This window comes from Bubalus kerabau, chromosome 4 (assembly GCF_029407905.1).
Source record: "Bubalus kerabau isolate K-KA32 ecotype Philippines breed swamp buffalo chromosome 4, PCC_UOA_SB_1v2, whole genome shotgun sequence".
In the NCBI taxonomy this organism is placed as follows: domain Eukaryota; kingdom Metazoa; phylum Chordata; class Mammalia; order Artiodactyla; family Bovidae; genus Bubalus; species Bubalus kerabau.
Window position 1 is genome coordinate 141745508 of NC_073627.1, and position 23053 is coordinate 141768560.

General features: G+C 47.4%; 1 protein-coding gene across 1 annotated transcript; it reads right to left on the minus strand.

Moving 5' to 3' along the window:
• Positions 1-2659: 2659 nt before the first annotated feature.
• Positions 2660-22275, minus strand: TRIM35 (tripartite motif containing 35). Its single transcript, XM_055578783.1, has 6 exons — positions 21758-22275; positions 10588-10683; positions 8264-8494; positions 7915-7937; positions 6970-7088; positions 2660-5439 (listed from the first exon to the last, which is right to left on the minus strand). The coding sequence occupies exons 1-6, from the start codon at positions 22190-22192 to the stop codon at positions 4862-4864; spliced, it is 1482 nt and encodes a 493-aa protein (XP_055434758.1). The 5' UTR covers positions 22193-22275; the 3' UTR covers positions 2660-4861.
• Between the last annotated feature and the right edge of the window lie 778 nt (positions 22276-23053).

Below are 23053 nucleotides of genomic sequence, written 5' to 3' on the forward strand. Positions count from 1 at the left end.
AGCTGCAGCACCTGGAATCAGCAGCCCCTACCGTGTGCAGGATACCAGCCTTTGCTAGTGACACAAATTGCAAATCAAAGGACATTAGAACTGGAAAAGACCTTGAAAAAATCATGCACATGTCCTTTTCCTGTTTACAGATGAGAAGTTGAATGGCTTTATGTGAAGTACCAGAGTAGCACAGCCAAGCAAAACAAGTGAACTCTCAACTGCCAAGTACATGTCAGATCTTGTCCTGGTTTACACTTTTGCTCACTTAATCTCATGACCACCTTATGAGGTAGGTTATTATCTCCACTCATCTTAAGATCTCCATTTTTCACATAATGAAACTAAGGCACTGAGAAGTTAGGTAACTCTCCCAAGGTCACACAGTGGCTGAGGCAGACTTCGAACCCAGATCATTCATCCCCCACTAACACACTAGCTATGTAGATCACTAGATACCTTGGTAAGGACTGAGATTTTAAAAACGTATGTTGAGGTCTCAAGTGTAAGGTTTGTCTTCTATGTCATGAGCAGCTAAATTCCACTTTTTTTTTTTTTTCCGTTTTAAAACCTTAGGGTGAAATAAACAAGAAGCTGAATGCACCAGTTGAACTGACTATATGAGAACATCCATGACAAACCTCCTCTTAGAGGGGAGGAAAATCATCTTAATAACATCCTTTGAGTTGTCTCCTTTTGTTGGGTTGCTTAGAGATACAGACCTAGAGTATCTGCTTTTATTATTTTTGGTTGTGCTGGGTCTTTGCTGCTGTGCAGGCTTTTCTCTAGTTGCTGCGAGCACAGGCTACTGTCCAGTTGTGGTTCACAGGTTTCTCATTGTGGTGGCTTCTCATTACAGAGCACAGGCTCTAGGGGTGTATATTCAGTTGTTGCGGCACACAGGCTGAGTTGCCCCACGGCATGTGGGATCTTCCTGGACCAGGGATTGAACCTATGTCTCCTTGCACTGGCAGGTGGATTCTGTACCACTGAGCTACCAGGGGAGCCCCCAAAAGTATCTGCTTTTAAATTATAGTGTATTGGGGGAACCAGAATATACTCACAACAGAATACTGCTGTTGATGAAATTCCTCTGGATTTTTTTCATGGTAATATGATTGTCCACAAAGAAGAAGGCTGAGTGTCTGGGCAGAAGTGGGAGAGGCTGTTCTTTTGTACCTTTTGGATTTACAGCCACATAAGTGGGTGATCTCATCAAACAACACACACATATTAGAGACAAATTGTGTGTTGCATGTCTATATGTATAAATCCTAGTCTTCTCAGTCATTACAACATAACCATTTTCCCATGTTGTTTTAATAAACATAAGTTTTATGTCTATAACCTTCCAGTCTCAAGAAATTTAAGCACTCCCAATATAAGTTCTTTTCTCAATTTCCTTTGGGATTTTTCATTAACATGAATCATAATGTCAACATTCAAAATCTTCCACTTTCTGAAGAATTAGCCAACACGCATTGAGTCTATAGTATGTTTAGGACATAATACAAAGCATTTGTACCCCCCCCTCATTTAATCTCTACAACCTGAGGTAGGTACCCTAAATCCTCATTTAGATGAGGGAGCAGAGGATCGAAGGCTCAGTAGCTCATAAATCATACAGTTGGAACTTGGGTGTAGGAATCTGGATTTCTGGTTCCGGCTGCTATCTCTTTACCAAAGATGCCTCCAGCTTATAAAACTTCCAGGTACAGCTTACCTGGGCTGCCATGCACACACTCAATTATCACATTATGTGGGTAGGAGGGCTCAAGGGAAGAAGAAATGGGCTCCTGAACTAGGGCTCCTTGTCAATAGAATGGCTACCCATGCTGAGATAGCTGCCCATGCCTGAGCCAAGACCTAGAACTGGCTTAAGGGCAATGTCAAAGGTAAGACACAAACAACAAAAAGAAAAATAAACCAGACCCCAAAATGAAAACTTCCGTGCTTCAAAGGACACCTTCCAGAAAGTGAAAATACAGAGTGGTAGAAAATGTTTGGCAATCATGTACTGGATGAGGGACTTGTGTCTAGAATGTATGAAGAACTCTTGCAACTAGATAGTAAAAACAATAACAACAAAAAAAGATTTTAAAATGGGCAAAGGATCTGAAGTCAGCTCTCCTAAGAAGGTAAACAAATGGTCAATAAGCACCTGAAAAGAGGCTCCATACCATGAGTCATTAGGGAAATCCAAGTCAAAACTACAATGAGATACGACCTCACATGTACTAGGATGCCCAAGTTAAAAGACGGACAGTAACGAGTGCTAACGAGGATATGGACCAACTGGAACCTCCCTACATTATAAGACTGTACAAAGGTGCGGCCACACTGGAAAACGGCCTGGCAGTCCCTCAAAAGGTTAAACGAGAGTCAGGACATGATCCAGCAAGTCTGCACCTACTTACCTATCCAAAAGAACAAAAAACATACGTCCACACAAAATCTTGCACATAAATGTTTACAGCAGCATTATTCATAATGGCAAAAAGTGAAAACAATCAAAATGTTTTCACCAACTAAAGAGTTGGTAAGTAAAATGCAGTATATATCCATATAATAGGTTATCCAATGATAAAAACAAAAACATTGAATACATGCTACAAGGTGAATGAAACTTTTTGCTTATGAGAACACTGAAAGGAAATGTCAAAAAAAAGTATACTTTGGCTCAAACACTTTATTTTGGTAAAAAGGGGCCTAGGCAATCCACAATATCCTGTAAAAATAAAACAAAGCCCTTTCAACACCTAGGATGGAAAGGAAAAAACATTTTTAAAAGTTTACAACAACTAACAAAATAGTTTCAGGTCAAGATTTATTAGGTAGTGATTTGCATTTAACAGGCTACATAAATATGGTAGAAAGTGCACACTGGACTCAGATGTGTTGGGTCCAAAGTGCCTTGAGCTTTGCTGAATCTGAGCATCTTTAGAGGGGCCACTCAGCTCACATCCACCCCTTTGCCAACATCCTCACCCCTCTCCTGCATCTGGTCCCCTTGACTCAATGGTATATCCTACCACCTCCCTCCCCTGGCCACCAATGATGGACACATCACACTTATAACCAATTTTTAGTTTTGAATCATCATTTCTGTTTAAAATGTCCATTTCGGTGAACCAGGAGATACAAGCAGGAGAAAGTTTGTGAGTCTTAGGTAAAAACACCTCCATTAGAACATTGCTCCTACAGGGAGACATTCCCTGTCCCAGGACACAAGTGAGGAGGTGACAATTAAAAACCCTCCACAGGCACATGAAGACGAAAAGGTAAGGCAGGAGTCTGGAGGCAAGGCAGAGGGAGAAGAAATCAGGATGAAGATGTAAAAGGCAGCAGAACAAGAATGAGCAGGCTGAGGTCAGCAGAGACCGGAGCCCCGGAGCCCCTCCTCATTCCTGACACCAACCCCCCCTCCCTGGACAGAATTGCCTCCCTTCCCTCCTAACACAAAGGGGCCCTCTTCTCCTCCTTCTGTACCTCTGTGAGAGGAACCCGAGAAAGGTCCTCCACACAACTGCAGCGCATCCATCACCTTCCAGATTCCCCATCTCATTTGCAGATGAGGAAAGTGAAAATTATGCTATTTAAATTGTGTTTTTTAAAGTGCTCTGGAAACTCTGTTCAAGAGGAAATTGTGCAAGAAGTCTTAATCTGTAAGTTAGAGCCGATTGGATGGGCAGCCTTGTCCCCACCCCCACTCTGAAGGGCTCCACAGACAAGCCAGGGCATGGGTCCTGCCCAAAGCCATGGCAATGGTGCTAGAATAACCATATTTTCTTCTTTTCTGAATTCCTGACACTCTGGCTCCTGGGGCCACTCTGGCTCGTGGAGCCTCCCTGGCCAGCAAGTTCCTGCAGACAGCAAACAACTTCCCTGTGAGTGTGCCTTTTGAATGCAGTCAATCTTTTACATGCAAAACAGTACCCCAACCACCTCCTGTGCCAGGCTCTCACCAGGATCCACTCCAAGCCAATAATCCCCTGTGCTAATCAATCCACAGGCTTCCCAGGTGGCTCAGCGGTAAAGAAGCCACCTGCCAATGCAGGAGATGAGGGTTCAATCCCTGCATCAGGAAGATTTCATGGAACAGAAAATGGTAACCCACTCCAAGATTCTTGAATGAAAAACTGCAGGGACAGAGGAGTCTGGTGGGTACAGCCCATGGAGTCACAAAGAGTAGGACATGACTGAGCACGCACATATGCACAATCAACCCACGTCCAGGTTTCAGGACAACTAGGGGCAGCCACCATGCCCCAGAACCTGTGAAAAATACTGACTTGCCGATCACAAACCCACTCACCCGGTACCCTGCCTCCTCTGTTCCTTTCCATGAAAAGCATGCCTCTTGCCTCCTAAGGATTTTGCTGCTTCCCCTGGTGCCCCCCTCCCCACGCCACCCCCACCGCAGCACCCCTTCTCCTAGGAACTGTAAGTAACAAACTCTTTTCAACAGCAGTCCCCTCCCATCTGCTGGCCTCACAACACTTGAAAAATGATTTTAAAACAAAAACCTACATTTTTTAAACAGACCCACTCTAGAAACAAACATTATCCCCAGAAATCTTAGAATCTGGATCAGGAAATTCACATCCAGAGGATGCCACAACTTTGGAAAAAGCCTGACCCAGGAGGTGTCTCCTGGCTGACTTTCAAAGGAGGGGAGAAAAGGGACCAAAAAAAAAGGAGGGAAAGGCTCATGGCCTGGAGCCACAGAAAATGACAAGGTAGGTCAGTGGGAAGATCCTGGTAAGAAGGCAGGCGGTAGAGAGGTACCAAGGCAAGCGTGGCTTTGGAAGGGACAGGAAGGAAATGGGATCGATTGCTGGATGCAAGCAGAGTCCAGCGGGCCTGAGGGTCCTCAGCTGTCCAGCTCCTCCTTGATGGTGATGCGCAGCGGGCAAATGCGCAGTGGTTCTGGGGACCCGTCACCCCGCGAGCCGCCCAGGTAGAAGTAAGGCCGCACCTCCCCGAAGCGGGCGTGGAAGGTGTACAGGTGGCAGTGGCGCTCAGCGTCATAGAAGGACAGCTCGCCCTCCTCGCACTCCAGCTCCACACGCAGGCGGCGCGGGATGGCGGGGACCAGGGGCGATGTGGCGGGATCCGAGGTCACGCAGTGGTCGCCGTCCACGCCCTGCGTGCGGCCCACATACCAGAAGCCCGAGCGCGTGTCATGGTAGCAGCTGTGCGCGTGGCCCTCGGTGCCCGCATCCTGTCGCGTCCGCACCACCCCCACGCGCCAGCTGGCCAGTGCCCCCAGGTCCACCTCCCAGGCGTGTGAGCCCTGTGACAGGATGCAGGAGCCCAGCAGGCAGGGCGCCGACGAGAAGCGCTCTGGGTTCTCCACCTGCACCCGGTAGCCGTGGTTGGTGACGGTAGTGAGGTCGTCGGACACGGACAGCCAGCCAGCCGCGGTGTTGGGATCAAGGCTGAAAGGCACTGGGTGCGGAGAGAAGACAGTGGGGAAATCAGACCCGCCTGTGGCCTCGGGTCCCCCTAAAATAACCCACTGTTTTCCACCTGGCCCAGTGAACAAAGGGGGCTGCCCTGGGCTGGGGGTCGCACTATGGGTTGAAATGTGCCCTGCACAGCCTGGATGGGAGGGGAGTTGGGGGGAGAATGGACACATGTATATATATGGCTGAGTCCCTTCACTGTTCACCTGAAACTATCACAACATTGTTAATCAGCTACACACCAATACAAAATAAAGTTAAAAAAAAAACACAACATAAAACGTGCCCTACAAAAAAGGTATGTTGAAGTCTTAACCCCAGCACCTCAGGAGGTGACCTTATCTGAGAATGAGGTTCTTGCAGATGTTAACAATTTAAGATGAGATCAGACAGGAAGAGAAGGGGCCCTTGATCCAATATAACTGCTGTCCTTATTAAAAAGGAGAAAACCAGTCACCTGAGGGGAAAAGCCCTCTGATGATGGAGGCACAGGTCGCAGTGCTGCAACTGCCTGCGCAGAGCTCACCAGAAAATACCAAAATTTAGGAAGAAGCGAAGAAGGACCCTCCCCTACAGGTTTCAGAGGCAGTGTGGCCCTGCAGACACCTTGGCTTTAGCCTCTGGAACCATGAGAAGAAAATTCTGTCATTTTAAAGCATCCAGACTTCAGTCTTTTGTGCGGATAGCCACAGGAAGCCAGTGAACCTCACAAGATGCCTGTACCACCTTAGAAAAGCATGTGACATGCCCCTGGTCACTGACATTTCTCCCCATAAAATCACGTCTCAGTTTGGGATGCTACTGCAAAAGTATCAGAGATGGGGTGGCTTAAACAACAGGACAATATTTCTCATGGTTCTGCTACTGGAATTCTGAGACCAGGGATTCAGCATGCTTACATTCTGCTGAGGGCCCTCTTTTTGGTTTACCGATGGCTGCCTTCTTACTGTGTCCTCATAAGGCAGAGGGAGAGAGAGAAAAGAAGCCAGCTTTCTGGTGTCTCTTCTTAAAAGGGCACTAATCTGATCATCAGAGGGTCCCATCCACATGACCTCTTCTAACTATGATCACCTCCCAAAGGCCCTGCTTTCAAATTCCATCACATGGAGGTTAGGCCTTCAACATATGAATTTGGTCGGGGACATATTCAGTCCACAGTGACCTGCATGGGCTACAATCACTTTGGGAGAGGCAGCCCTAAACTGAGGAGCTCTTCTCTTTCATTATATATATAATATGGTTCTGAAGAGAAAGGGAAGTCAGCTGCTCTTTCCGGAGAGGTGGCCAAGTGTCAGGACCCAAAACAGGAAAGCGCTCTGTCAGGAATGGTTTGAGCAGCAGGACATGGAGCGCAGCAGGGCACAGGGACCTGCATGAAAGAGGCTGGAAATGTGACCAGTGCAGGGAGAAGGCGGTCTTACGGGGCGGGAAGCAGGAAGGAGTTCGTTCAGCAGGCCCTCTACCCAGCATGACCTCCCCCGGCCTCTTACACCTGCCTGGGGCCCCCACTCACCAGATTCAACACACATAACCATCTTCCTCCAGACGCGGTACTTCAAGGAGTCCAGGTACTTGCAGACGTCAATGAGCATGCCGGGCTGGATGGGCTCCGGCTCCATCGTGCAGAAGAGGCTAGGAAAGGAGAAGTGGGCTTTGCGGGGCAGGGCCAGGGGCAGGTGTTCTGGGCCTAACTGAGTCAGCTGGAAACAGGATCCCTTGCCTCAGGTCTGCATTCCCTGGCTGCCTTATTCAAGACAAACCTACACTGGGCTCTGATGGGAGATAAGCCAGGAATCAACTGGGTGGCCATATCCTTCAGGACTCAGTACTAGAGCCCTTCCTGCCCTTGCCGGAATAAATATAAACAGGAGGTTCTCAGACATGGTTTAATTTCATGTGAGCAGAAATGATACATACACATCAGCTCATAGGATGTCTGAGCCGGAAGGCACCTTAGGGGCCCTCTAGTCCCACATTTTGAAAGCGTCAGTGGCCTTTGCTTGAACACCTCCAGTGACAGGGAACTCACTACCACCCAAAGCATTCTCTTCCATCTTTGTACAGCTCTGACTGGGACAGTTATTCCCTATTCATCTCTGTGACCCCAACAACCATCAACACAGACTAATATGTCCTGAGACTCTCAGAGGGAGGGGGCTGACCAAAGGATAAGGTTAAATGTTGGGCTGACCGTCAGAGAACTACAAGCCCCATGCAGGATGACAGTCTCTCCCCACATAGTAGATGGTCACACTCCACCCTCAGGAAGACAACACCGCACCAGTGCGAACTGGAAGTCCATGTCTTGAAAGAGGGCTCTCCACTTGGCTGGTCCCACTGCTGCCTCTGTACTGCACCAGCTGGCCTCACCACCTGCCTGGCCCGGGAGCCACCTGAGGTTGCACCCCTGGTATTTCTGCCTACGCTTCCCCTCCCCCTACCAGACTTGGCAACTTACCGGCGTTTTCGGCTCTTGTGTTTCTAGAAAAAAAAAAAAACCAGATACACAAACACAGACACAGAGAAAACATATAAATCTCTGACCTCAAAAGGAGTCATACATCCCATGTTCATGGATCAGACGTTTAGTATTATTAAATTAATAATAATATTAAGGTTAATATTGCTATAATTAAATTATTAATAATATTATTAAGATGGCAATACCACCTCAAAAATAAATACTTTAAAATAATAAATAAATAAATATTTTAAAAAACAATATAGCCAGGGCTGCTGATCTCAGGGTCCCCACTGGCCCCTGAAATCTGGCCCCTGTCACTAGATCTGGACGCTGCACTCCTCACCATGAGAAAGGAAACGTCATCCTCTTTCATCTCCATCTGCAGCCGCTCAATCTCCTGGGCCAAGGCCTCCGTGTCCTCCGTCAGCCGCTTCATCTTCTCCTCCGCCAGGTGCTGCTTCTGCCTTGCCTCATTGGCCATGGCATCCAGGATGGCCTGCTCCTCCACGCGAAGGAACTCGCGGAGCTTGTCAAATTCCTGCTGGATCCGTGCTTCCAGCCAGGCTGCCTCCACCTGCAGCACAGGGTGGGGCCGGGGGGGGGCAGAGGAGGGGCGGAGCCTCAGCCATCACCCAGCGGGAGGCCCCCGGATGTTTAGCAAAGGAACTCCATTTTTTAAAAAAAGAAATCACGTGCAGAACCTCTGAAGATAAAATATGGATGCAGCTTTCTTAGCACATATTTGTAAGTTTAAAGTAAGTCAAACAGCATAGGGACTTCCCTGGTGGCCCAGTGGTTGAGAATCCCCCTTTCAGTGCATGGGACGTAGATCCCATATGGCTCGGGGCAACTAAGTGGTCCTCCAAAAGGAAAACCCGGGAGCACGGCCAAAAATTTTTGTAAAAAAGATATGTTTTAAATTAAAAAGTCAAACAGCATAATGAGATTGTTTAGATCAATGAATAAAACAAAATCAGTGCTTATAGAGGACAACTGTAATTCTATAAATTCCTCAATAATATTTTGTACTTGCATAGGTTGTACGATAGTGAGGGAAACTCTGAATCACACAAGTGAACTGTTGCAAACAGCAACGATTTTTAAAAATCACTCGCCTTCCAATATTAGGACTTCAAATTTGATAGATTTGATAGATGCTTAAAAAAATAGTAGAAACTATGTATTTTAAAACTGAATCAGTAACATACTAATATGACAAAATGATTCACTGAACAGGAGGAAATGACCAGAAAGGGAGGGAAATGATCTATTGAAAGGGCTTCCCAGATGACACAGTAAAGAATCTGATCCCTAGGTCAGGAATATCCCTTGGAGGAGGAAATGGAACCCTATGCCAGTATTCTTGCCTGGAAAATCCCATTGACAGGGGAGCTTGGAGGGCTACAGTCATGGGGTCACAAAGAGTTGGACATGACTGAGCACGCATGCATAATTTATTGAAAAAGGGCAAACGAGGAAAAATATTTCCAACATATATGAGATTGTTATTCTTCATATACAAAGTGCTCTTAAGTCTCTACAAGAAGAAAAGACAAACATCCCAAGAAAAAGAATGTGAACATTCACAGGAAAAATACAGATAGCTGTTATTCTTATGAAAGGAAGCACACACTTTGTTTGACTTACTTTAATAACCAAAGAAAAGCAAAGGAGGAGAGATGGCATTGTTGAAATACCAGGTAAAAAGACTGACAAGGTACAGTGGAAGAGAGTGAAATTTGGGAGGCTTCTTATCACACAGGGGGATAAAAAACAGAGTGGACACGAAAAGCCAGCCAGTGCAAAGTCAGCTCCAGCCAGCCTCACCCTGGCCATGGAGCCTCTCAATAAAGGGGAAGACACACTTTCACCTCTCATTCACCAGGATGGACTGAATTGAGAGGAAAAGTGTTAGTCAAACCAGTATCCTGGACTCTCCACAAGTGACTGACTACATGAGAATTCTACAGCAGCTGGGATGGACAGACAGGGGCTGTCACTTGGACATACGGACACAACCCAGGTATCCTCAATGCATCCCACATCAGGCCAGCCAGGCAGATGGCACTGGCCAAGCCTGGGGGGAGATGAAGCTGGGGGGAATGGGGGTTGGATGAGGGCCCTGGAGGCCATGGTGAGGAGCTTGAACTAGACAGTTTTAAGCAGAGGAGTGACACAACCAATCTATTTTATTTACAAGATCAGTCCACTGCAAGGAGTGTGGACTGCATACAAGAGCAAAAGCATGGGGCCCAGGTAGGAGGGCAGGCAGAGGCGATGGGGACCTGGAACAGATGCTGGGAGTGGAGAGGGCACATCAATGGACAGGTGCATTCTGGAGACAGTGGATGTGAGGTGTGAGAATGGGGGTGTCGCTGGTTTGAGCACCCCAGCAGGTGGTGCAGCATGGCACCTGTTATCAGTCTGAGTTCACAGGCACAGGGGGCTGCGGAAGCTGCTTGGTGGTTGCTGGCGTGGCCACGCCCAGGTGTTTAAAGATGCCATGAAGTCACAATCAGCATCCAAGGGCACGGCTGTGCCCGCCAGCAGGGCTGCTGAAGGCTGACCCTGTAGCAGCAGCCATGGCCAGGGCCAGCCCACCCGCACCTCTGCCCCACGGTAGTCCAAGTGTGCCCATCTGCACCCTCAGCCCCAGTGCTCACTCACCTGATTGTGCTTGGCGATGGCCTCGTAAGAGCGCTGCATTGCCCAGAAGGCCTTGGCTTTCTCCCGCAGAGCATGCTCCATGTTCCTGCACTTGGCCTGCCAAGAGGGACCAGAAGGAGGTGGGTTAGGGGCAGAGGCCGGGAAGGGACGCAGCACGCCACATCACAGCTGGAGATGCACTTCACTGTGGGTACCACTCCACCATTATTTACTGAACCCAGTCCAGCCACATGCTGGGGGACACAGTGGGGAAAGCATAGCTCTGACCCTCCACCTGATGGTGTACAGCACAAAGGGCCACCGATACCCTCCAACCCAGCACCTGTGTTTATACCCGAAAACAGATAGGGAAACAGCTGAGGAGGTAAAGGGACTAGTTTCCATGCTGGTCACAGGACAGAACAGAAGGACATCCTGCTAAGCCTGAGGCCGGTGCAGGCGGAGGAGTGAACCCGAGCTGGGGGGTCAACAATGTGCTCACAGGCCCCCTTCACGACTTCGTGAACTGGACTGGTTTACAGTCATGAAAGAACAGGTCTGATCACGAGGTTAACCCAGTTCTTCCCACAGGACCTTGTCTAAACCACAATCATCCTGGGTTGGTTCTAGGATCCCCACAGATACTGAAATCCCAGGATGCTCAAGTCCCTTATGTAAAAATGCTTCAGTGCTAGTATAAAAGTCTGTGTAAGTAGTTGTAAGTACAATGTAAATGCTATGTAGATAGTTAACAGAGTGGTAAATTTAAGCTGTGTTTTTAGTCCCTAAAGCCTCATCCCCACCTGGGCCTGGTTTAGATGACAAGATTCTGGACTTTGAGCTAATGCTGTAATGGGACAAGATGACTGGGGATCCTGGGAGGGAGTGAGCATGCTCTGCAGGTGGGAGGGACATCAATCATTGAGGCCAGACTGGAGGAAGCAGCCTTGGAAATGGCCCTAAGGATCCCCACTTCCCAGTACTGCACTGCTGAAAGCCCCTCCCTGAGGGCTGGATCAATAAAAGACATGCTTCTAATCAAGAGAATATGGCAAAAGTGATGGGAGATGAGCTGAGGTGACAAAAAGCCTGCACTGACCCTTTCTCACCCTCTTTTGCTCCCTCACTCTCAGATGGAAGTGACCCAACCAACGGAGCAGCCCAGGGGGCTAGGAAGTAAGGGTGTCCGACCAACAGCCCATGAAGACCTGAATCTGCTGCCAATCACACAAGCGAGCCTGAGTGGGGATCCTGGCCTCCTCGGGCTTTCCGATGAGACTGCAGCCCCAGTCCACATTGCCGCACCACTGAGACCCTGAGGCAGAAACACCCATCCAGTCATGCCCGATTCCTGACCCACAGACACCATGAGATGGTAAACATTTTTGTTTGAGGCCACTATGTTTGGGGGAGTTTGTCACACAGCAGTAGATAACTAGCCCATGTGTCCGATTCCACAGTCTATTCTTTTAACCACACTTCTACAGAAAATAAACAGTGACTTCCTTTACTCCAGGTTTAGTTTTCAATTCATTCTGGTCATCCTTATGTTCTTCTTGACAATATGTAACAGATTTTTAAAAAATATTGTTTTCTATAATATCTCTAAGGTGTGTCACTTCAACAGCAAAATAACATCAGCATAAGTGTCCCACAAAACCACTGAAACGTCATCCCAATGTGTCATTTGATGGGACGAGATGTTTTGTAGCCAAGTTATGTAATATTATCCCAAAGAAAAATTCCATGATTTGTGAAATTACTGTGAATGTCAGGGGTAAAGCAACGGTCCACACACGTTACCCAGGGCTGTGCTGGCCCCAAAGAACACATCCCTGACCCTCTGCCCTTCAACCTCGAGTTAGGGAATTATGGGGCAATGAAGAGGAAAGTGGGTAACAGTCCCTTGTCTTTCTCAAACTTTTTAATCACTTGGAGAGTTCTGCTTCAATTCAGCAAGTCCCAGCCCTAATATGTGCCCTTCTCTGAGTTGCTCGCTGGTGAGACTTACCAATGATTGTATTATCGCTGTGCTGTGCTAAGTCGCTTCAGTCATGTCTGACTCTTTGCAACCCCATGGACCATAGTCTGCCAGGCTCCTCTGTTCATGGGATTCTACAGGCAGGAATACTGGACTGGGCTACTGTGCCCTCCTCCAGGGGATCTTCTTGACCCAGGAATCAAACCCACATGTCTTATGTCTCATGCACTGGCAGGCAAGTTGTTTACCACTAGCGCCACCTGGAAAGTCTGTATTATCACTAATGAACAGTGATCACTGAGCATGCACTTTGCACAAAGCACTAAATCAGGTCCTTTACGGATATCATTCTATTGAATTCTTACATTTCTGTGAGGTAGGCACTATATTCCTAACACATAAAAGAGAAAAGAATCCCAGAAGAATTAAGTAACTTGCCAAAATTATAGTGAGCAGCAGAACCAGGCACTGTCTGCAGAACTGCCCAAAAATAAAGGCCACAGTGTTAACCACAACATTACCCATCCTGTTTCATTAAGGGAGCTACTACTATGTTGTCCAGTTGACTTCTGTGTTTCCAAATGTGCCATCTTATTTCCAAATTTGTTAACATCAAACATACTGTCAATGTCTTTAATTCTGGAGCATAAAAGCTTATAATTCTGGCCATACTTTGCCCAACTCCTTAAATAACCTAGCATGTTAATGAAAATTTCCTCCCGTCAATGTCTAACTGAACAACACATCTTAAAAACTTAAGGAAAATCAAAAATTGAAAATGACCCAAATGTCGATCAACAAGAGATGGGTGAATAAATGATGATATTATTAAATGGAAAGCTGGGCTTCCCCGGTGGTGCAGATGGTAAAGAAACTGCCTACAATGCAGGTGGCCCGGGTTCAATCCCCGGGTCAGGAAGATCCCCTGGAGAAGGCAACGGCAATCCACTCAATATTCTTGCCTGGGAAATTCTATGGACAGAGGAGCCTGGTGGGCTACAGTCCATGGGGTCACAAAGAGTTGGACACGACTGAGCAACTAACACTTTAACTTTTACATATGGAAAGCTACTTAGCAATAAATAAGGAACAAATTACTGATACATATACAGACGCATTTTCTGTGATAATGGTTTCAATGTGTGTCTAGACACACTGAAACCATAATACAGAAAACTAGCCAATCTGATTACACAGACCACAGCCTTGTCTAACTCAATGAAACTGAGCTATGCCGTGTGGGGCCACCCAAGATGGACGGGTCACGGTGGAGAGGTCTGACAGAATGTAGTCCAATGGAGAAGGGAATGGCAAACCACTTCAGTATTCTTGCCTTGAGAACCCCATGAACAGCATGAAAAGGCAAAAATGACAGGATACTGAAAGAGGAACTCCCCAGGTCGGTAGGTGCCCAATATGCTACTGGAGATCAGTGAAGAAATAATTCCAGAAAGAATGAAGGGATGGAACCAAAGCAAAAACAATACCCAGCTGTGGATATGACTGGTGACAGAAGCAAGGTCTGATGCTGTAAAGAGCAATATTGCATAGGAACCTGGAATGTCGGGTCCATGAATCAAGGCAAATTGGAAGTGGCCAAACAGGAGATGGCAAGAGTGAACATCGACATTCTAGGAATCAGCAAACTAAAATGGACTGGAATGGGTGAATTTAACTCAGATGACCATTATATCTACTACTGTGGGCAGGAATCCCTTAGAAGAAATGGAGTAGCCATCATGGTCAACAAAAGAATCCAAAATGCAGTACTTGGATGCAATCTCAAAAATGACAGAATGATTTCTATTCATTTCCAAGGCAAACCATTCAATATCATGGTAATCCAAGCCTATGCCCAACCAGTAACGCTGAAGAAGCTGAAGTTGAACGGTTCTATGAAGACCTACAAGACCTTTTAGAACTAATACCCAAAAAAGATGTCCTTTTCATTATAGGGGACTGGAATGCAAAAGTAGGAAGTCAAGAAACACCTGGAATAACAGGCAAATTTGGCCTTGGAATACAGAATGAAGCAGGGCAAAGGCTAACAGAGTTTTGCCAAGAGAACGCACTGGTCATAGCAGACACCCTCTTCCAACAACACAAGAGAAGACTCTACACATGGACATCACCAGATGGTCAACACCAAAATCAGATTGATTATATTCTTTGCAGTCAAAGATAGAGAAGCTCTATACAGTCAGCAAAAACAAGACTGGGAGCTGACTGTGGCTCAGATCATGAACCAAATTCAGACTGAAATTGAAGAAAGTAGGGAAAACCACTAGACCATTCAGGTATGACCTCAATCAAATCCCTTATGATTATACAGTGGAAGTGAGAAATAGATTTAAGGGACTAGATCTGTTAGATAGAGTGCCTGATGAACTGTGGATGGAGGTTCATGACATTGTACAGGAGACAGAATCAAGACCAACCCCATGGAAAAGAAATGCAAAAAAGCAAAATGGCAGTCTGAGGAGGCCTTACAAATATCTGTGAAAAGAAGAGAAGCGAAAAGCAAAGGAGAAAAGGAAAGATATACCCATTTGAATGCAGAGTTCCAAAGAATAGCAAGAGGAGATAAGAAAGCCTTCCTCAGTGATCAGTGCAAAGAAATAGAGGAAAACAATAGACTGAGAAAGACTAGAGATCTCTTCAAGAAAATTAGAGATACCAAGGGAACATTTCATGCAAAGATGGGCTTGATAAAGGACAGAAATGGTATGGACCTAACAGAAACAGAAGATATTAAGAAGAGGTGGCAAGAATACACAGAAGAACTGTACAAAAAGATCTTTACAACCAAGATAATCACGATGGTATGATCACTCACCTAGAGCCAGACATCCTGGAATGTGAAGTCAAGTGGGCCTTAGAAAGCATCACTACGAACAAAGCTAGTGGAGGTGATGGAATTCCAGTGGAGCTATTTCAAATCCTGAAAGATGATGCTGTGAAAGTGCTGCACTCAATATGCCAGCAAATTTGGAAAACTCAGCAGTGGCCACAGGACTGGAAAAGGTCCGTTTTCATTCCAGTCCCAAAGAAAGGCAGTGCCGAAGAATGCTCAAACTATCACACAACTGCACTCATCTCACACGCTAGCAAAGTAATGCTCAAAATTCTCCAAGCCAGGCTTCAGCAATACATGAACCGTGAACTTCCAGATGTTCAAGCTGGTTTTAGAAAAGGCAGAGGAACCAGAGATCAAATTGCCAACATCTGCTGGATCATCGAAAAAACAAGAGAGTTCCAGAAAAACATCTATTTCTGCTTTATTGACTATGCCAGAGCCTTTGACTTGTGGATCACAATAAACTGTGGAAAATTCTGAAAGAGATGGGAATACCAGACCGCCTGACCTGCCTCTTGAGAAATCTGTATCCAGGTCAGGAAGCAACAGTTAGAACTGGACATGGAACAACAGACTGGTTCCAAATAGGAAAAGGAGTACATCAAGGCTGTATATTGTCACCCTGCTTATTGAACTTATATGCAGAGTACATCACGAGAAATGCTGGGCTGGATGAAGCACAAGCTGGAATCAAGATTGCCAGGAGAAATATCAATAACCTCAGATACGCAGATGACACCACCCTTATGGCAGAAAGTGAAAAGGAACTAAAAAGCCTCTTGATGAAAGTGAAAGAGGAGAGTGAAAAAGTTGGTTTAAAGCTCAACATTCAGAAAATGAACATCATGGCATCTGGTCCCATCACTTCATGACAAATAGATGGGGAAACAGTGGAAACAGTATCAGACTTTATTTTTCTGGACTCCAAAATCACTGCAGATGGTGACTGCAGCCATGAAATTAAAAGACGCTTACTCCTTGGAAGGAAAGTTATGACCAACCTAGATAGCATGTTAAAAAGCAGAGACATTACTTTGCCAACAAAGGTCCATCTAGTCAAGGCTATGGTTTTTCCAGTGGTCATGTATGGATGTGAGAGTTGGACTGTGAAGAAAGCTGAGCTCCGAAGAATTGATGCTTTTGAACTGTGGTGTTGGAGAAGACTCTTGAGAGTCCCTTGGACTGCAGGGAGATCCAACCAGTCCATCCTAAAGGAGATCAGTCCTGGGCGTTCACTGGAAGGACTGATGCTGAAGCTGAAACTCCAATACTTTGGCCACCTCATGCGATGAGTTGACTCATTGGAAAAGACCTTGATAATGGGAGGGATTGGGGACAGGAGGAGAAGGGGACGACAGAAGATGAGATAGCTGGATGGCATCAGCAACTCGATGGACATGAGTTTGGGTGAACTCCGGGAGTAAGTGAAGGACAAGGAAGCCTGGCGTGCTGCGATTCATGGGGTCACAAAGAGTCAGACACGACTGAACAACTGAACTGACTGATACATAGACGAGTCAAAAAGTATATGTATGTATTATTTTGCAGGAAAGTACATATAATTTCATCCCATTTATGTGAAGATCAAGATCAGCAACACTAATCCAAGGTGACAAATCAGAATTAGTGCTCCTTGGTTTTAAGAAATGCCTCCCTCTCCTGAGGTCATAAAGATAATCTTCTACAGTATTTAAAGCTTTACAGCATGTCCTCTCGCATAGACCGCTGCTTCTATATGATTCCCACCTGCTTCAGGCAACTATCCCAACATGGCCTTGAAAACTCGACTGGGCCCCTCCCCCACTTCCTCTAGAACCCTGCTTTGATTTCCCCACTGTAGTTTAGTCGCCCCCCATGGACACCTTTACTTCATACCCAGCATCATTGTCTCACATTCCTGGAAAGGCTGCAGGCTTCCTGGGGGTAGGTCCTCATGCCTGATCCTCTCACCAAGCACACTGATGCTCCATAAATTGCAGACAATGAAGGCCTGCTCTGCAAAGGCAGAGGCTTTCATCCACTGCTCCCTGGTGGCTCAGGTGGTAAGGAATCTGCTTGTCAATGCAGGAAATGGCTCCAGAAGATGCCCTGGAGGAGGAAATGGCAACCCACTCCAGTATTCTTGCCTGGAGAATCCCATGGTCAGAGGAGCCTGATGGGCTATAGTCCATGGGGTCGAAAAAGAGTCAGGCATGCCTGAGCGACTGAGGATGCATGCACGTATTCAATCATGCCCACCTGACTCCAAGAAGGCAGGGGATCAGCCTGGCATGGAGCAGCCACTCAGTCCATACCTGCTGGCCCACTGATGGGGGCCCTCATCCACACAAGCCTCTAAGAACCCAAACACAGAGGCAGCTGCCCTCACAGCTCCCAGAAAAGTGGGCTGGTAGGGAAGACCTTAGCCCGACACCAGAGAAGGGTCTATCAATGTCACTCACTGGAGTAAGAGCTGAGCAAGGCCCCAGGTGAACTTTACAGTAACTGCTCTGGCTTTGGATAAGTTAACCTCTCTGAGACTCAGTATTACTGTCTGTAAAGTGGGGAGAATAGTACCCAGGTGTAGTAAGCTGAATACCAGCTCCTCCAGAGATGTGTGCTAAGTTGCATCCAGTTCTTTGCAACCCCATGGACTGTAGCCCGCCAGGCTCCTCTTTCCATGGGATTCTCCAGTCAAGAATACTGCAGTGAAAGTGGGTTGCTATACCCTCCTCCAAAGATGTCCTCATCCTAATCCTGGGAATGTGTTACCTCATGTGGCAAAAGGGATTCTGTAGATGTGATTAAAATATGGACTTTAAGGCGGGGAGATCATCCTGGATTGTCCACAGGGGCTCCCAGTAATCATGAGGGTCTTTCCAAGAGGGAGTCAGAGAAGACAAGGAGACAACAGAAGCAGAAGCTGGAATGATGTACTTCAGGATGATGGAGGAAAGGGCCTCCAAAAGTTGGACAAGACAATGAAAGAAACCCTCTTCTGGCCTCCAAAAGGCACAGAGTCCTGCCAACATCTTGATGTTTGGACTTCTGACCTCCAGGAATGTGGGATAACAAATCTGTGCTGTGTTCAACCATAGTTTGTGGCAATTTATGACAACAGCAACTAGAAACTAATATACAACCTCATAGAGTTTTTGTGAGGATTAAATGTGTTGACAAAAACACTTAAGAGTACCTGGTACATAGTAAGTGCTCAAAAAGTATAGGCTGCAGACTTCCCTGGTGGCTCAGTGTAAGAATCTCCCTGCCAGTGCGGGGGACACAGGTTCAGTCCCTGGTCTGGGAAGATGCCACACGCTGCGGAGCAAAGAAGTGTGGGCAACTGAGCCTATGTGCTGTGACTACAGAGTAGCCCCTATTTGCCACAACTAGAGAAAACCTGCATGCAGCAACGAAGACTCACCACAGCCAAAAATAAATACAAAATGTATTTTTAAAAGGGTGTTGTATGGTATGATTGCTATTTTTGCTGGAGTTCCTCAAAATAGTCTCCAACACACAAATCAAATTGCCAAACCCCTATGTAAAAGCTTTTTGGGCTCCCCATTGGCCCCTTCTCACCTCTCCTGCCTTCCCATGCGACTCTCCCCACACCTCCACCTACTCTAATCATTCAGAACTACAACTTGACTCTGCTGGCTGACTTCCCCCAGCTCCACGGGGCGAGGGCTCTGGTTTACTGACCTCTGCAGCCTCAGCACCCAGGACAGCCCTGGCGCACAGCTGTCTAATACAAGTGATGCCAGTTGGCACCAGGCTGAGCACACTCCTCAGATCTTTGGGACTGGACTCCTTGGCCCCTCAGACACTGTCCTGAGTGCCCACTGCTCTGATGGCATCCTTCCTCTGCTTAAAACACTCCCGCTACTCCCCAGTCTTTTTTGGGTTTTTTTGAGATTTTTTTGTTTTGATGTGGATCATTTTTAAAGTCTTTACTGAATTTGTTAAAATGTTGCTTCTGCTCTATGTTTTGGGTTGTTTTTTTTTTTGTTTTTTTTTTGGACTCGAGGCATGTAGGATCTTGTCTCCCCAACCAGAGATCAAACTCGCACCCCCTCCAATGGAAGGTGAAGTCTTAATAATGGCACCACCAGGGAAGTCCTCTCCCTACAGTCTTCAGGATAAAGGACAAGCCTGGGACCTCCTGGCTCCTTCTGCATCTCCATCCTCATTCTTTCTCACCCTGAAATTCTCTAGGTACCTGGAAAATCTGGCCTCCCTCCTCTGGACCCTTACACATGCCACTGCCTGAAATACCTTCCCTGACCCCTTTCACCTGGCTAACACCTTCTTATTCCCTGGGTCTTTGCTTAAAGCTCCTTGAAGGTATGAATTACTGCTCAGCTCCTGTTCTGCAGTATCCCAGGGCCTAGCAGTATAAGACATCTGTTGAATAAACAGTAACAGGTCATTAGAACATATGTACTTCCTGGTACCTGGCTCACTGATCTTGAATCCTGGCTTAGCCCAGACCTGGAGGTTCTGCCTTAGTGTTCTTGGCCTTGACCCCCACCCATCTTCCTGATCTATATCTGCCAGCCCCACAGTGACTCATCACGACTTGATTCATGGTGTTCCCTTACCTCAGCCCCCAGGATGCCCAGAATGCCCACACTTATTAATACATCGGCTGTCTCAAATCAGGACATGGCGGTTCTGCCAGGTGAAATAAGAAAAAGCATCGCTGTGGACTACTGTTCAAACACTCTTCAAATAAGCATGTTGATGACACTCTTCTTCACTTGAACTTTGCCAAAATGTAATGGAACTGTCTACTTTCATTGTGAACTTCCCTGGTGGCTCAGTGGTAAAGAATCTGCCTGTCAATGCAGGAGACGTGGGTTCAATCCTAGGGTCAGGAAGACCCCCTGGAGAAGGAAATGGCAATCCACTCCAGTATTATTGCCTAGAAAATCCCATGGACAGAGGAGTCTGGTAAGCTACAGTTCATCTGGTACACAGCTTAGTGACTAAACAACAACAACAAAGGCACTAAAACAAACTAAAACAGTATCTGAAGAATAGGCATTCTTATAGAATTATTTTCAACTTTTTGAAATACACTTATTTTCAATACACTCATCTTCAGATTAGCTAACCAGTGTTCTCCAAACTGTGGGTCTGACCTATGTATTAATTGGTATTAGTAGGTGATAAAATAATGTTTTACAGCCTGTGAAATTTTTAAAATATAATGACAGAAAATGCCAGACTACAATAGAGATTTTCACAGAACTTTTGTTTCCACTGATACAGAACATGATACATACATGTGGCTTTCTGAGTCACAATGGAAAAAAAAAATATTTCTCACTGTGGGAAGCCTGGTGTGCTGCAGTCCATGGGGTCACAATCAGAAACGACCGAGCGACTGAACAACAACCATGGGCCAGCAAAGGTCAAAAATTCTGAAAACTCCTGAGCTGGCTAACCCTTATTTCCTGATCATTTTCCTTCCTATGCCAAAAACTTCATGTTAGTTTTCCCTTATAAGTTGCTCCTTTTCTTGTTGTTCAGTCACTCAGTCATGTCTAACTCTTTGGCACCCCATGGACTGCAGCACTCCAGGCTTCCCTGTCCTTCACCATCTCCTGGAGTTTGCTCAAATGCCTGTCCATTGAGTCGATGATGCCATCCAACCATCTAATCCTCTGTCGTCCCCTTCTCCTCCTGCGCTCAATCTTTTTCAGCATCAGGGTCTTTTCCAGTGGGTTGGCTTTCCACATCAGGTGGCCAAAATATTGGAGCTCCTTTATTTATAACCAGTGAAACTCCAGGCATGGGAGATGCTGAGAGAGTGATCTAGGATAAACTAGCTGGCCAGGGCCAGAGGCCTCCCCAGAGCTATCCGATACATGGGGCCTAGGAAGTAGGTGAGGGATGTGGGGGAGACCTAAAAACTCCATATCCTTGACCAGGACTTCGGGTGCTGCACCTCTGCCCTCTGTGTGCCAAGTTCCAGGGTTGTTGGGCTTACTCAACCTGTGCTTCTAAAATGGGCATGAGCCACATTCGCCTGGTAGAAAGGGTGCCGAGCCTCAGCCCTTCAGAGGTGGGCGGGCGGTCTTAAGAACATCTTGTAACCCCAATTCTCAGATTTCCTGTTGACAGTCTCTCCTTTATCTCAGACCCCCTGGGCGGTGCTCGATGTAGGCTCTGTATGTTACCAGGGGAAGATGGGGTCCTGAGAAGGCACCAGCAAGCTGGCAGGGACAAGAGGGACGGGACTGGGCACACCCAGCCCTGGCAGGCTGGAGTGCAGGAGCAGCGGGGTCAGGATCCTAGGTTCCGGTCCACGTGCGCGCTCGGCCAACTCCCGCCCGCAGCCAACTCCCGCCCGCAGCAACTCTTACCCGAAAGTCGTGGGCGGTGTCCTTCACCGGCTGCACGCGGTGTCCCTGGTGCCGGGGGTCGGCCTGGCAAGAGCAGCACAGTAGTTCCTTGTCGTCGAGGCAGAAAAAGTTGAACTGGCCGCGGTGCAGACGGCAGAGGCGCGGGGAGCGGTGGCCGGTCCAACGCGCGCTCTCGGCCTCCTCGCGCAGCAGCTTCTCCACCAGGTTGTTGAGGGTGTGGTTGGTGCGCAGGTCGGCGGGGGCCGCGCGGTCCTTGCACACCGGGCAGGTGGGCGCCACCTGAACCTCCCAGCAGCGGGTCACGCACCCGCGGCAGAAGTTGTGGCCGCAGCGCAGAGTCACGGCATCGCGGAAGGGGTCATAGCAGACGGCGCACAGCAGCTCCTCTTTGAAGGAGCGGGAAGGCCCAGGGGACGCGGCGGAGCCCGGCTCCATAGCCTTCCCGGCTCTTGAGCCGGTAACTTTCGCTCCAGTCGCTCCCACCCGCCTGACTGCTCTCCGGACCCTGAGAGAAAGGCCCAGCCTCTTCCGTTCGGAGCATTGAGCGACAGCGGCCCCGGCCAATTGCTCGGGGTGTGCTTAGGAGGCTCCGCCCCAGTTCCGGTCAGCTCGGGAAATCCCGGAAGCGTGGGGCGGAGCCCATCTGCTCTGCGGTCCGCGCGGGTTCTAGGCGTGCCCGTCAAGTTTAGTCAAGAAGAAACTACCCATCCGTGCTGTAGGGCTTCCGTAGCATTGAAACCTACTTCCGATTTCAAATGGAAAATGAGCCACTTCCTTGTGATGTAGTCACGTGTGTCGTCGCTCAGTCGTGTCCGACTCTTTGTGACCCTATGGACTGTAGCCTACGAGGGTCCTCCGTCCATGGGATTTTCCAGGCAAGAGTACTGGAGTGGGTTGCCACTACTTCCTTAGTTCCCGGAAATCTCAGGCCCTCGAGGTGGGAGAAGCCAGAGCTCCTTACTTTGTGGTTCCTAGTGGAGTGTGATCTTGCAACGTCGTTAGCGTTTTCACCGCTTAAGTTTGCAGTGCCCCTTTGAAAGATCTATGCCCGCCCTTGAATTAGTTGTTTACTTATTTTGGCCTGTTTTAGTTCCTGCCTGCTGGGGTAAGGAAGAAACAAGTGAGAGCAGGGGGCAGTGGAAGACCTCTGAGAAGACCCAATTCTTGTCTTATTTGGATAGGCGGGCAAGTCACAATCTTTAACAAAATCTATTTCCTCCTGAGTGAAACAGAGATCAAAGACGTCTGCAAAGTTAGCTATGGAAACTATACAGTCCAGGCTGAATTTTCCTGCCA

Bases quoted from the DNA above. Each gene is read 5' to 3' on its own strand.
- TRIM35 (XM_055578783.1), bottom strand. From the start codon at position 22,192: ATGGAGCCGGGCTCCGCCGCGTCCCCTGGGCCTTCCCGCTCCTTCAAA. The intron at 7,089-7,914 runs GTAAGTTGCCAA...CTCCTTTCCTAG, and splicing joins CACAAGAGCCGAAAACGCCG to CCTCTTCTGCACGATGGAGC. The intron at 5,440-6,969 runs GTGAGTGGGGGC...CTCCGCACCCAG, and splicing joins GGTTATGTGTGTTGAATCTG to TGCCTTTCAGCCTTGATCCC.